Source organism: Cyanistes caeruleus, chromosome 5, assembly GCF_971803275.1.
Source record: "Cyanistes caeruleus chromosome 5, bCyaCae1.hap1.1, whole genome shotgun sequence".
NCBI lineage: Eukaryota > Metazoa > Chordata > Aves > Passeriformes > Paridae > Cyanistes > Cyanistes caeruleus.
In genome coordinates this window covers 31,997,207-32,012,417 of record NC_141705.1, presented here as the reverse complement: position 1 = coordinate 32,012,417, position 15,211 = coordinate 31,997,207, and the positions used below count along the sequence as shown (strand labels likewise).

The window sequence follows — 15,211 nt, the reverse complement described above, 5'->3', positions numbered from 1 at the left end:
AAGTCAAAAGTAAGAATTATGTAGAAGTTTATTTCTAGCTCAAATTTCTTACTGTAAATGAACAGGTAGATTAGATAGTAAAACGGTAGCAAAGAGGCATTGCCTTCTGCCATGTCTTTTTTTGAGCAACTGCTCAGGCCTTTTAATATCATATTGTTTAGGCAGGAAAAAAAAAAGTTAAGACAATTTCAGAGCAGTATTTGATTTTTTTTCCCCTGTACAAGTGACAACTCAACGTATACATAAGAAAATGGATGAAGTTAAATTTTAAGCAAAATTTTGTGAGAACCTGAATACCAGGCACTGTATTAAAATCTTGTCGCTGTTGTAAGAGCAGAAATTCCAACAGACACTTGAAACTTGATCCAAAACATACATTCTCATTTGACTACCATTTTAAACATTATTAATAGTTCAGATACAGCCCTTAATGAAAACAATACTGGACAGATCCTACTGATTTAAAAAGTCCTCTAAGTCTGAGATCTCATCACTGCAACATGCTAACACCCAGGTGTTTTTCATTTAAGTCTTACTACCATTTAGCCTTCCCATTAAAACATTTTCTAAAGAGGCACTGAAAAATAATGCTGTAACACTTATCTTACTCTGATCAGAGAGCCAATTAGTGTAATTGGATCAATGATGCATTAAGTCGCTTAGTGAAGTCTCATACCACCAAAACAATGATTTCAAATCTCAGAATCCAGCAGTGACAAGTAATACTATTTGAAGAAACAAAGGCAGTGAACTGAGACTGCTGTCAAGAGTCTCAAGCAAATAAGTATTCATCATGGGATTTATGGACAGCTAAGAGCTACTGTCTTACCATCTTATAATGCAATGTCCCCCAAAAACCTGCTGACATTTACACTACCTAATGAGGCACTCCACAGCTGGAAAACTTGCGCTGCTACCTCATTCCAGCAACCAAAATATCCTGTTTACAAGGCTATTCTACCCATTGTCTACATGTCTGCTGTCAGAATTGGAAAAGCTCACCAAGAGAAGTGAGATCCAACTTCTAGATCCTTACTCTAGACATGTTGCTTGGATATAGGTGGTTTTTTGCCAGTTATCACATTGCAAGTGCATATTTTTGTTTCCCTTTTGTGTACTTTTAGTAGCACATCACTATTTGCTACAGTAACATGATGTGTCAGTAAACTTGTATGCTCCACTGAGATTAGGAAATAAACTGTGAAGGGAGCAGCCAACTAGTGTATTATTCTTCAATCTCAATAATAGTATGAAACATTAAAAAAGTGCCAAAAATTCATGAAATTGACCTACTATAAATTTCAAATGCTGCCACATTTGTTTACACCAGTTTGTAGTCACATCTGCTCTTCGGCGCAAGAGTCCTGTTAATTCATTTGATACATGACAACTAGATGCAGTCTATCCATGCAGAAGAATGTGGTGTACAAGGAGACTTCAGTTCCAAGTATAAATATATATATAGAGAGAGAGAGGTAGTTTCTGACTATTATGAGGCAAGAAGCTTGTCAGCTTTCCAATTCTACATTTTCTAAGTCTCTCCCTTAAAGATCACAACCTTCCAAAACTCTCCTTCCTTTAAAAGGAGAAAACAACTTGTCTATCCTGAAGAAAGAACACTCTTGAAAGAATAAATATTTGACTCTGTAGTGAGCAGGAAAATCAATACAACCGCAACTCCTAAAAACATCAGCCTTACTATCAGTAGTCTATATTTGCTCACAAAGCAACAGTTTCTCCCAGTCAGACCCTTTCTGTATTTAATTTCATTTTTAAAAAGTCACTACCTAAAAGTAACTGTGCCTCTAAAAAGTGTAAAACAAAAGTTAGCATATCTAGAGTTTAGCAGGTGGCTGGTTTAATTTCAACTTATTCTATGGCTGGGATCTCTTGGCAGACTAATATTTCTTTCCACAGATCATCTGAGGACAATTAGTACCCTCTTCATGCTTGTAACACAATATAAAGTCTCATGTGTCAGCTATTATACACTAAAAATAACAGAAGAGTATAGTCTAATCAGTATATACCAGCATACTCATTCTGACCTCAAGAACTAATTTAATAGGTCATCACGTGGCCAGGAATTGAAAACTATACTGTGCCAATTCTAACATGAATAAGTTTTGTCACTAGTGAGATCAGAAGCTCAGTTGTCTCGGCGGAGTCTTTTTCTCCTGTGATAGTTATTTCCTCAGCTCTCAAGCTGGTTTCCAAATTCAGAAAGCCAAAATAGTGAGTTCGAGACACATTTCAGAAACGCATACTCCCCACACTACCGGTTTAGAAACTCCCTATTATAAATCAAGGGTGATTTGATCAAGTGTTTGGTATCTCTCAATGCTGCATTTAGGGTTCAAATTTCAGTGAACTACAGCATCCATCAAGTGGCACTTACCTCTACTTCCACAGACTGCATTGCTAAATCACATGGTGGTTTTAGTGCTTTTGGTCTTGTTGCATACCAGTAGGTTGTGAGAGCTGCAAAAGCACCGAAGCCCATCAGCGTATTTGTCGGAAGGGTGCGCACATACTGTCGGACATCCCCAAGTTCTGGCATTCGTAGGTATCTAAACAACTCATGTGCTTGCATTTCAGTTCAGTGCAGTTGTTCCAATGCTGGAATCTGTCGGTATGAAAAAAAAAAGTTGCACAAAAAAATCTGAAATCCACTTTGATTCACTGTTGCTGTAGGGCACCAGTGTATACTTTGTTTACTGGCTTCCCGCTATCAAAATAACTTGTTCTGCTGCTAGGCAGGCAATATCTTTAGATATCTGTGCTGCAATTAAGTAAACAAGCAATTATTAGTTCATACTCTAGAAAAACAGGTAGAGCTGAGAAGAAGGAATTTATTCAGGGTTTTAGTATTGCTTTCAACAGCGACTGCACTCATTTTTTTAAAAAAAGGAAGACCTTTTGTTAAAGGAGAGAATTTCACAAATGTAAAATAGTTATTTGTAGAGCAGATGTACTGTAAGATTGTTTAAACAGTTAATCAAGCAGGGAAGTCTGGGAAATGAAGGGCAGGGACATATGTCACCTTGCCTACATGTAACAGAACATCCCAGTCCTATAGGAGCATAGCAGGAGCACAATTTTTCCTTTCCCAAGTCCGGTAAAATAAACTCTTTTCTACTTTCCCTTCAGACGTGCCCAGAAAGATCAGTACAGCAAGCTGCTTTCATAGCCAATACCCTCCCATAGCTCCTCCACGGTACTTAGCAAGTTTCCTATTTCTCCCAGCGCCATGCCAGTAATTTATCTCTGGTCATAAGGCAGACTAAAGCAGTGGCAAATGAGGCCCAAGGCAGCGGCACGCAGCAATACAATCAAGCACAGGAAGCACATTTGATTTGTCACGTTCACACAGAAGGAAGAGCTGGAAGAGGCTGCTCCCTGCCAGCACTCACTGACACGGATACTCCACAGCAAGAACCAGCTGCAGAAAGAAGCGGTAGGGCAGTCAGCTCAGCTGGTGCTCTCCGGCACAGCCAAGGTCTCCCGGGACGCGTGTCACATGGCAAAGCCCCCGGCCGATGCCCACTGGGTGAGAGGTGAGCGGCAGCAGCCGGCCCGCGCGGGGCCAATGGCAGCCGGCAGCGCCCGGCCCGCGGCGCTCACCCCACCGCGCTCAAGGGCGCCCGCGGGCCCCGCACCGCACGGCCGCCACACACACAGCCACGGCTGGCGACGCCGTCCCGCTCGCTTGAAGAACAAAGAGATGGATTTACTTAGGTCATTTAGGTCCTAGCTGTTTCCTAGGGAAAACAGAATTAAACGAAAGTCCTAGAGAATGTTAAAAGAGGTAGCTAACAGCTAAAGCATCCTGTGTAAGGAGCCACCGCTGAAGGATGGTGGCATATGAGACTCTGAAACCTCAATGGGCAGAATTACAAGTTTTAAGAACAACACCACTCAGTTAACATTTTATATTTCTACAGGAAAATCTCTACTTTACAGTCTGACCTTGAAATCTTTACTGTTGCAATCAGTTATTCAGCCAGACAACAGAAACACGGCCTAGTTCACAAAAAGTCTAACTAGTATTTGGACAAGATTTGCTAGAGACAGCAAAATAGTAATAAAATTAGTTCAAAGGGCCCATGCTTTCACAATGTTAACAGGACAGGCTGAAGCAAGGTCATGGATGGGGGCAGTGTCAGGACTGGAATCAAGTTCCATCTCTGGAACAGTCCTGGACCCATGGAGTAATCCCCAGCCAGCAAGCACTGCTCTCTTTTCCCCACACTTTTATTTTCTGGCATAACCTTCGGGCACAGGGCTGTATCACCTTGACTGGCAGGACAGGACCACTACAGAAATGCCTTTTCGTTATTTGCACAGTGATATACAGCAGACTATAATCAAAACCCACAACACATCAGACTGTAGTAACAGAAAGTTGAGATGATCTGAATATATAAACAAGCTCATCATCTTCCATTTTTTAAAAAGGAGTAAGTTATTGACTTAATAGCTAGGATCACCATGTGGTTGTTTTTTATGCACCTAATCATGTTCATTAACATTGCAGGTGCAAAAACTACTTCTCAAGTTTTACTATACACAGCAGAACAGTAAGAATAAAAAAAACCCTCATACACCAACAAAGTCTGGACTTAAAAGTTAATTTCACATATACTCCATCATAGGCACTGAGTTATGAAACTAGATAAGGGGGTCTGTGATGTGTGTAATGGCTAAAAGCAAGTTTAGCTCTTTCCTCAAGCTCCCCAATGAGCACCTTTGACTTTTAAAACTGCTTTCCTGTCTGCATTAGTCATGAAGTGTCCTGCACACACACTATGATTTAGGAATGCAATGTAACTTGAATTATTCAAAAGGCTGTGATGCCTTTAGAGGTAACAAGACTGAAGTAAACATCATCCTTTAATTCACACAACAGTCCCATTATAGTCAAGGATCAGCTATGATTTCAGCCTGCATGAAGAGGTGCACACCTCTGCTTTTCATTTCCTTGAACAGCTGTTTCTAGGGAAGCCTGCAACATAAAACTTTTCTTGAGCAGTTATACCACAAGTTATCAGGCATACGATACATTCTGCTGCTTATGATTATATTGAGATATCTTAGTATACCCTCTGCCTCGTCCACATAAAAAACAAGGTGAGACACAGTTTTCTGCCAAGACTAAGCAATTCCAAGCTTTAACACTACCTGTTAAGTCATATGAACTCTTGTCTTCTGCATTTAGGGCAAAGCCATGTAACCAAGACAATAAATTCACATTCTTAACATATGCATCCAAATATACCCCATCAATAAAAGAGGCTTCAATGCCTTCCAGCCTTCAAGTCATCTCAGTATTTACTTGGCTTATGCTCCAACATCAGACATCCTGGGTTTTTATCATGACCAAGGAGAACGGTTTAGAGCCTTCACACTGAGATACAAAGATCTTCACAGTGGAGCTTGCATCTGGCTTTCAGTTGTTCTCCTCAAGGAACAGTCCTGCTAAGTTTGCTCACTCAAAACAAGTACAAAAAGCCACGCTCTCTTCACAAATTCTAGTCCTGCAATTCCGTCTTGGCAAGCAGTATCTGGAACACAAGGAACAGACTCAAACTAAGTGAGACACAGCTGAAGACCAAAAGGAAGGAGATGCCAAGTGAAAAGTACCAGTCTGTAATACTCAGATTGCTACGTGTAGGGGGGAAAGAGCAGAATTGACATTTGAGGTCAAAAGCACTTCTTCCTCAATGTAATCAGTAGACCCTGGTCTTTTTTCTAAAAGACCAGAGGGAAAGCAGTGTGGGTAATGAGTTAAAACTGCTTCAGAGAAAACTGTCTTGACCACCTCCAGAGAAACAGTTCCCCCAGTGCAGCCCAAAAAAGGCACCCCTCTGAACTCACCATATCAATTTGGCTAAGGAGCACTGTAAGTTTCAGACAAAGCCAGCTCTCTCTGCTCACACACACACACCCCCTGCCGCACCCAAGACTCATTCTTTACAGCACAGCCAGTATCTCAAGGCAACGACCCAAGTTGGCAGGGCTCTGCCGTTCTTTGCTGCTCCTACTCTCGGCGTACAATGGTCTATTTACAGTGGGCAGCAGTCTCCCTATTGTCTATCCATAGCCAGACATCGTTCGAGTGCAACGGAAGAGAACAGGAGAGCAGCCTCAGCTTCTGTATTGCAAAGAAAACAACCCCAAGAACCAATGGCCTTTCTTTCTCTCTATTCTAATATTTAGATAAACAACACACTAGCACTGCCATAAAGGCAGGTCCATCACATGGTGTAAAAGAACAGGCTGTATTATTTCTACAGCCTCTTGCAGGGAGAAGAAATCTACAAGACAAGTTGCCCACCTCTTATTATGAGCAATATAGCACTAAGATGTTTTCATTATGATATGCTGAAACAGGGAACCAGCCACCCACATATCTTTGAGTTGTCCTGACAGCTACCTGCCACTGCAGTCTGTTTTTTTCTTACCCTTACAGGTTACACTGCACAGCTCCCATGGATCTCATTTTTTACTTAAGCCTTTCTCCATTCAGCCTTTGAAAGAACAAGCACAGAATCATGTTCTAGCCCCTTTATTATGTATAAAAAAACAGGCAGAACAAATAGCTTTGGCTATTAACCTGAGAAATCCTTTTGTCAGAATAGAATACATAATCCTAATCTCAGAGTGCATTTATAATCACCTTAAATTTGAGTCAGTCCAACCTGTCCTAGATACATGCTCTCTCAACCCTGTCCACACTGGCCAGGCAGTCACAAGGGAGGTGATCTGGCAAGAAACATATTTCTACATTATTTGTGATGCAAATTCTCAACTAGATCAACTCTCGGCTCAATGACCAGATAGCCATTAGCTCCCAGAAGGAAACACAAGAGCACATCTGGGGAAGAGGGTGGACTACTGTAATACTACACACCAGGCACAAAACTGCATGCAAGTCCTCACAAGATTTTCTGTCTGTCCCACAGTCAGAGAGGAATCTGACTGAGGTCTTGCAAACACCTGCAACATAGCTGAACTAACCAGCAAGCAAATCACAATCACCTTCAAGATACAGCAAAGGAGCTTTGGTATTTGAGACCTGAAGGAGAAATCCCAGTTTAAGCCCTGTATAACAAACAGGACAGCAAGATTCCTACTCTGGTGCAGCCTGTCATGTCATACATGACTCCTCAGCCAGAGAAGATTTGTATGAATGAAACAAATACGTTGAACTGTCTAATCCACTACCTATGACTTCCTCCTCCTCCATGAACTCTGTCTCATCCCCTGGCCCTTCCCCAACTTAAAAAAATGAATTATCTTACCCAGAAAAAACCTAGTTCACCCAGCCAAGCAAGAGAGCTATAAACCTTTCTTTCAAAGCAGTAACCGACATATTTACCTTCCTGCTAGAGTAAAGAGGAATGAACTAGAGAACTGCTAATAAGGAATATACCCCAGGCAGTAAGAACCACCAAGTCCTTAATATCCACACCTGACATCCAACTCCTCCTCAGCTCAGAACCATGTGGCATCATGCATTGGGGTATAGGTTGCCTCTACTGGTTCAGTTTCTGTTCCTGTATTTGGGGTAAGGCAGAGCTGGAGGGGAACAACCTACAAGCTGGATTCAGACCCATCAGTAAGGCCACGGTGACTTACTTCATAAACTGCAATCAAATTTAAGGCTTCTGCTGCACTCTTTAAGGTACACTAAATCTGAAACTGGCGTGTCAAGGTTCTGTTCACATCATCAAGGAAAGTCACAGGCTTGTCCTCGGATACTTGGCCTCAGTCCCCTTGCAATCAAGTGGAATTCCACCTGGATTCTTGCCTCTCAGTGATGTCCAGTAAGTAATTTGAGTGCACACTGGTGAGGTCACTAGAGTTTATTCAAGTTCAGGAGTTGAAACACGTGACAAGAAGCTGTTCAATGCCTTTTGTGCAATTGCTGTCCTCCAACATTTGGTAACCCTGTGTATAAAGGGAAATCAACACCTACCTCTAAAACCTTTCAGAGAATGATTAAGTTACCTTCAATCCGTGCCTATACATACACAACATGGCACTAAGCAGTCTTACCAGTTTCTCATCTCCAAAAGCCAGATAAGATGCCTACAAATATTTGTTTTTCAGCCTACACTGCTATCTATTAGAAATGCATCCCTGCAACTCTAATTTGCAAGTACATCATGGCACTACTCTGTCAGTCTAGCGTCCTCATTCCAAACACCATTTAGATGAAAACCACCCTACAGAACCCAACAGCTTTCCTGTGGTATGATCTACTCAGCTTGAGTAGATCTTACCAACTTATTCATTCTACTCCCCCCAGGAAAAGGATACTATTCAGAAAGCCCAGTATGCAATATCAAGCTAACACATGGTTTAATTGCTTACTTGAGACACTCTGAGAAGGAGTTTCTCACTCACACTTCTGATACCTGAACTGTCACAGAAGACAACCTGGGTCAGGCACACTAAGCCCCACTGCATCACACTAGATAGTGTTTACATCCAGCAGGTTGTTACAAAAAATATAACCCTTCACACTCTTGAGACTGGAAGATCAGCAAGTACCCATGAGAACCAACTGGTTCACTGAGTGACCTCCCAAGACCAGCAGCCCAAAAAACAGCATGACAAACAGAGCAACCTTTTGACCTCAAGTATTAAAGTACACCTGCATCTACTCTGAGTCAGTGATAGTAAGCATTTTCTTCTCGCTTTCCTAGGAAACTACTTAACCGTACCAGGCTATTATTGTAGTCCAACTGCAGAAGCCCGTTCTGGGTTCAAGAACAGTAATAAAAAAATAAAGGGAGAAATCCTCTTCTAGAAATAGGATATCATGCACTTCTGCTATAGCATTTCAATGGTTCAACTACAAAAGCAAAATCCATTTTTCCTCTACATCTCTATAAAATAATGCAAGCTGTTTTCAATCAGTTTTGAGCAAACTACCACACCACTAAGAGTCAAACCCTAACCAAAAAAGAAGTATTTTACTATCATAGAATGGTTTGGGTTGAAAAATACCTTAAAGATTATCCAGTTCCAAACTTCCTGCCAGGGACGGAGAATCATACTTTACCCTGTGTAGATGAGTAACTCTCAACGTGAAAGGCAGCAAGAGAACAGCAGCCTTATGCTATCAAGTGTCCTTGTTTCAGGAGTCAGGTGGGATCTGTAGAAATGCCAGCCCCACATCCGCAGATAGGGTTCAGCCTACAGCCTGTAAAGGTCAGCACTGTACAGCAGAGCTACCCTGAGCCACACAGCATTGCAAACTCCCCCACAAAACCATTCACCAACGAATAAACCATCACCCATCTTACTTATGAGGATTTCTAGGAGGTTACGACTGGTTATATTTACCACAGTGAAATATTTAACATATCTGAACTCATAATTTCACATAGCAGGGTAGTAGGATATACCAGGCAGTCTGTTCATTAGACCACCAGAAGCCAAATTTATCAAGCAATGCATCTCTTGGGCCAGAACATCCCTCTCGTCTCTGCTGCACATTCGAAAAATTTCATGCCATTAATTTCCTTCAATCTACTTAATTCCATCAACCACATTATCGAGAAAAATAAAACACAAGAACCTATTATTACCTTCTGTTGTCCACATTAGTAAAAGTGTTGTTTTCTTGGAGGGATTATAAAGAGAAAAGGAACCTTTTACTCTGCAATGGAGAGCAACACACACAAAACAAGTGAACAGGGAAGGTAAAACCCACCTCTACCGCCTCCCAAAAATCCCATTAAGTATTTTGTAGTGAAGCAATGAGACAGGAGAACCAGCTACACAGACTTTGCTCAAGAAATAGGCAAGTCGCTTACCCACAAAAGTATTTCAAAGTTGTCTTTCCCTCCATTTTAAACTGCTGGTTTTGTTTTTCTACCAATACTAGCCTTGTCCTTGAAGCAAAAGGCTACTTGGGGGTTTCCTTCTGAAAAACTAAAGACTTGCTTCCAACCTCATGTCAGCCAAGTTGTAAAACAACATTTACCAAATTTAGAAGCTACCCCTCATAAATTCATTGTAATCATGCAGTCCTCAGACTAGGCTAAGGCTGTTTGCTCAAGACCTTGAATTGATAACACTACACACAACAGCTTCTTGTAATGACAAGCTTTAGCTCTTTCCCATCAGCCATCTTTCAAACACTTTCCCCATCCCAATACAAGCAAGCTACATATCCTTAAACTTTAAAAAGACAGTAACAGCAAGGGTCCGTGAGGAACTCTATGTATCAATTTTTGCATTATTAATACTGCTATTGTTTCAAGAGGAGGAGATAGGTATTTTTCAGTAAACTCAATGCCTCCTTATACTCAATTTCTTGATCCAAGAAATCTGATCCAAATCTTCCTCAAGCTGAGGAATCTCAGCTTGTAAGTTTGAGAGCACGTTCCAAGGCAAAAAGGCAATAATAAACTCTCCTGATCAGGCTCAGGAGAGTGCATGATTCCCTGTAAGGCAACGGGGATGAAAACAGAAAATCTATTAACACCACACAGATGAGGTCTGTTCTTTCCTATCACAGAACCTGACCATCATATCTCGTTTGCTAACCCAAGAGAGGCATATGTTTAGATTATATAGTCCAAGAGGGTGTCCGTAATACTCCAGACAGCTCACAGACATGCCCTTTAGAAATTCTGAAGGCTTCAAGTGTTGCAATTCCTGTTCAACAGGACCAAGAAATGTATGCATCCTAGAACAAAAGCGTCGTGTAACCAGGCTGAATCTCTATGCTGTAGCACTGCAAGTCCTACCTAGTAGCAGAGGAGGCCTACAAAGTCAAAGCCATTCAACCTTCCATTTTAGGCCAGTTTGGCTCACGCTGCATTTCCATACACACTCCAAACTGCTTTAAAAGAAGAAAAGGCTGCATCAAGTACATGCTGCATTCATGCCCGAAAGAACAACCCACTCGAAGGCGAAGTCCGGCGGCTAGACGAAGGCGAAGCCTCGGGAGCAGGAGGCAGCACGGCGCTGCCCAGCCCGCTACCTGCTGCTCGGCCCGAGCGAGCTGCTCACCCCGCGCCAGGCCGAGCCGGGCTGGAGGGCAGCGCCGGCGCCGAACAATGCCCGGCCAGCCCGAGCTGCCGCAGCGCCGGGGGGAGGCCGGAGACAGACAGCTACTCTTTCCTGAAGGCTTTTGTGTGAAGGGAAGCCGAGCCGGCTCCGGGGGACGCCGATCCCACTGCTGGGCGGAAAGGAAAGCCCCGCGGCCCCGCAGAGAGAGCCTACAGGGCTCGGCGGCGGGATGGGACGGGACCGCCTGGCCCCGCGGTGACAGCGGCCGCGCAGCCCACCCCAGCCCCGCGGCGGCCGCTCCCGCAGGCCCAGCCGCCTCCCTCGGCAGCGCGTCCCTGACGGCCCCGACAGCAGCAGCGCCCCAAACCCCGCTCACCTCCCGGCAGCAGCAGCGACCACGGCTGTACGCGCCTCCCCAGCGCCGCCCTATTTAAGCCGAGCACGGCGGGAGCGGCGTGTGCGTGTGCCGAACCCGCCTCCGCCTCCTCCTCCTCCGTCTCCTCCTCCGTCCCCGCCCCCGCCAGCCCGCTTCGCACGGCGGGCGCTGGGACTCGGCCTCCTCCGTGTCTGCTTCGCGTCCCTGCCCCTTCCCTTGCCCGTGTCCCTGCCCCCCTCCCTTGTCCCTGCCCCTGCCTGCAATAACTCGCACAAACCCGCCAGGAGGGCGGTGGATATTTCGTGGTGTGCGGGCACAAATGACAGAGATGCACAGGGGGCTGACGGGAGCACTGGCACTGCTGCCCTGAACACCTTACAGGTCTGAGGTGACAGCTTGCAAAGGAAGGGCTTTCTTACGGCTTCCGAAAGGACATCTTCGTCCGGTATAAATATGCTAAAAGGACATATATTGCAGTATGAAAGTGTTGGAAGGGGACAACGACCTTGTTGCAATTTGTTGCTTAACTCTGCCAAACTTTTTCTTTTGTGACGTGCTGTGAATTTGAAGGGCATGTTGAGGTGGCTTGGGCTTTATCAGGACCCCAGATAGTTATCACAGAATCATAGAATGGTTTGGGTCAGAAGAAACCTTAATGATAGTCTAGTGCCATGGGCAGGGACGCCTTTCACTACACCAGGTTGCTCAAAGCCTCATCCAACCTGGCCTTGAGTATTTCCAGGGACATGGAATCCACAGCTTCACCAGGAAACCTGTTCTATTGCCTCACAAGTCTCACAGCAAAGAATTTCTTGCTCAGATCTAATCTAAACCCACCCTCTTTCATTTTAAAAGCCATAACCTCTTTTCCTATCACTAAATGTCCTTGTAAAAAGTCCTCCAGCTGTCCTGCAGACCCTATACCCTCCCTTCAGATACTGGAAGGCTGCTGTAATGTTTCTCCAGAGCCCTCTCTAGGCTAAGCACCCCCAGGCCCTTCAGCCTGTCTTCTCAAGAGAGGTGCTCCTGATCATCTTCATGGCCCTCCTCTGCACCTGCTTGAGGAGGTCCATGTCCTTCTGCTGGGGACCCCAGAGCTGGATGTAGTATTCCAGATGGTGTCTCATGACAGCAGTGCAGGAACAGAATCCTGTCCCACACCCTTCTGGCCATGTTGCTTTTGATGCAGCACGGGACACCTTTGACTTTCTAGGCTGCAAATGCACATTTACCAACTCATCCAGCAACACCCCCAAGTCCTTCTCCCCAGGGCTACATCTCAATCTGTTCTCTGCCCAGCCTGTATTCATGCTTGGGATTGCCCCAACCCAGGTGCAGGACTTTGCACTTGTCCTTGCTGAGCTCTATGAGTTTCATGGCTCCACTTCTCAAGTCTGTCCAGGCCCCTCTGGATGGCAGTTAAGTTACCTCAAATGCTTTTGGTTTGGCTGTGTGCTGCATCAGTCCATTAGACCTGTAAATCATCAACTCACATGTCAAAGTCCCACTATGTTGCACTTTCTGCATTGCCATAATTTCCCTATGTTTCTCGGGTATTATTTATTTTAAGTGTGTGTTGGGGTGTTAAGGCTGTACACTTTCATATAAACACACACACACACACACACACACACACATATATATATAGTATTCTATAAATTACTAGAGGTACTTTTATTTTACATAAAGGCAACTACTGTCTCCTAATGCTTCAGTTTATACCAGAGTATATCAGGCAAAGTATTTCCTACAGAAAGTGATTTAAGAAAGAAAGAAGTCTATATTCACTTTTTAGCACAAAGGAGGAGAGCAATTGTGAAGCTTCTGGTCCCCATATAACTGCAGCTGGGTTCACACTATGGAGTGGCTCAGAAATGCAACATACATTCCTTTCTCAGGAAAGGAATTGGAAGCATATGATCCAGGAGTAAATCTCACTGACTGCTGCTGCAAATGGGCACAGAGTCTCTAGCACCACACTAAAACTACTTGAGTAAAGCCCTGGAGTACAAGAAGCATGGACATCAGCAGCTCTGCCATGGGTGGGCTCTCCTGCTTCGCTCCTATTGCACCACACTTTGTGCTCATGTAGGCACAGCCAGACTCTGACAAATGTTTTTGCATTTTGTCCTGGATTTTGGATGAAAGAAACAAGTGAGATAGAATTGCATACACCATCTCAGGTATTAATGATTTCCTGCTTTGTCCTGTATGTATTTATGTTCTATCTGCCAAAACACCAAAACTTATTATTATTTTATCTACTATGCTAGTTAATCCTTTATTAGCACATATTTTTCCACATCTGGGCTTCTAAAAGCCATAAACCACATTTTGGTGGTTTCTCCAAGAACTTCAGTGAATTATTTTTCTCTTGTCTTTCACTGGAGAGTCTTTAAAAAATCTCTCTCTCTGTGTGTCTCATACCTTTTCACTAATTCTGTCTGCAACATGAAATTGCCAAAGTCCCAGCTACACAATATTTAAATAGGTATTTCAGTAGTGCCAGGTATCACTCCTCTGATGCTCATTGATGCTCACCACATTATACATCCAGGGACTACATTACTCTTTGACTTTTTGCCAGCTGATCAGAAAAGATAGGGACCCAGTCTCAACCAAACTGTGTAGGGAAACATACACAGGCAACACAGAAGTTGAGTATAAACAAAACCTACAGTGATAATATTGGACTGTCTTACACAGGGAAACAAAGAAACCTCTTGTTCCTTTGGATCAGGCTGGATCTAGGACTCTTCACCAGCTACATACACATTTTAACTATATTTGAGGTTTCACCAACTCTTTTTATTGGTGTACAGGGCAAACAGACTCAGTTTTTTCTAATGAAAACCCTTTTCATTAAGGAAATCTGCTCATTAAGTACATCAGATAAACCAAATAAGTAAATAAAGACGCAAAAAGGAGATTCTGGCTTTCCTATTTAAAGAGAGTTCCCTGTATTTCAGTGTGTGTCCACAGCCTCTTGTCCTTCTATCAAGAAGGGTCTGCCTCCATCTTTCCCTGCAAAATAGGTATTTACACACCAGCAAGATCCTCCTGCAGCCCCAAGTTTTCCCTTCTTAAGGCTCAGCATCACATTGTATGACAAGAACTCCAGTGTCTTTACCATATTCATGGCCCTTCACTGGACTCTTTCCAGTATGCCCACGTCTCTTTTGTATGGAGGTGACCTGAGTGGACACAGTGCTCCAGCCGTGGCCTCCGCAGTGCTGAGTAGAGGGATATCATCTCTGCTTGACTGCATGTGGGGATGGACCACTCTTGAGCTTGGAGAAGGTGATCCTTAAAAAATCAATCAGTTTCCTTGAACTCTTCCTCTCTCCAGGACCATGATGTTAACAGGGCAATTATCCCGTAAAGAGATTACCCAAAACAAAGGATTTCCATTTCAGCATATGAACATTATAGAATTTTCAGCTTGGTATTTTCTATTCCCTGTAATACTGATATCAGAGTACTGTTCTTATATATATGCATGGGTTGTCATTGCTGTTTTCTTTTTATTTAATTGTGCTCTTTTTCTTTACAGGGTATGCACATCACTCTACTGAATTGGGTAATCCTACATGTATCATCTCAGAACCATCCCAAGTGTCTCATTTTTACACAAAACAGACTGTTTAGCCTTCTACCATATTGTATCTTCATCTGCTAACACTTGTGTGCAATCTCGGTAGAAGAAAAACAAAGAAATCTTATCTAAATAAGCACTTCAAAATGTCTAACACATATAGCAGTTAAAACCCATGAGCTACTGAGTCCATGGAACAGGAATAG

At 43.4% G+C, this 15,211-nt stretch overlaps 1 protein-coding gene across 14 annotated transcripts in view; it reads right to left on the bottom strand.

The window, feature by feature from the left end:
- The window catches only part of ACSL1 (acyl-CoA synthetase long chain family member 1), a 150,750-nt gene that overhangs the window by 26,962 nt on the left and 108,577 nt on the right, over positions 1–15,211 (bottom strand). For 8 of the 14 annotated variants that reach the window (XM_086889075.1, XM_086889071.1, XM_086889070.1 and 5 more), the window contains one exon: positions 2,399–2,626. In XM_086889075.1, coding sequence (XP_086745201.1) covers positions 2,399–2,593 — 195 coding nt within the window. In that variant the 5' untranslated portion in view covers positions 2,594–2,626. The other 6 variants (XM_086889065.1, XM_086889067.1, XM_086889066.1 and 3 more) reach the window with 6 other exon arrangements.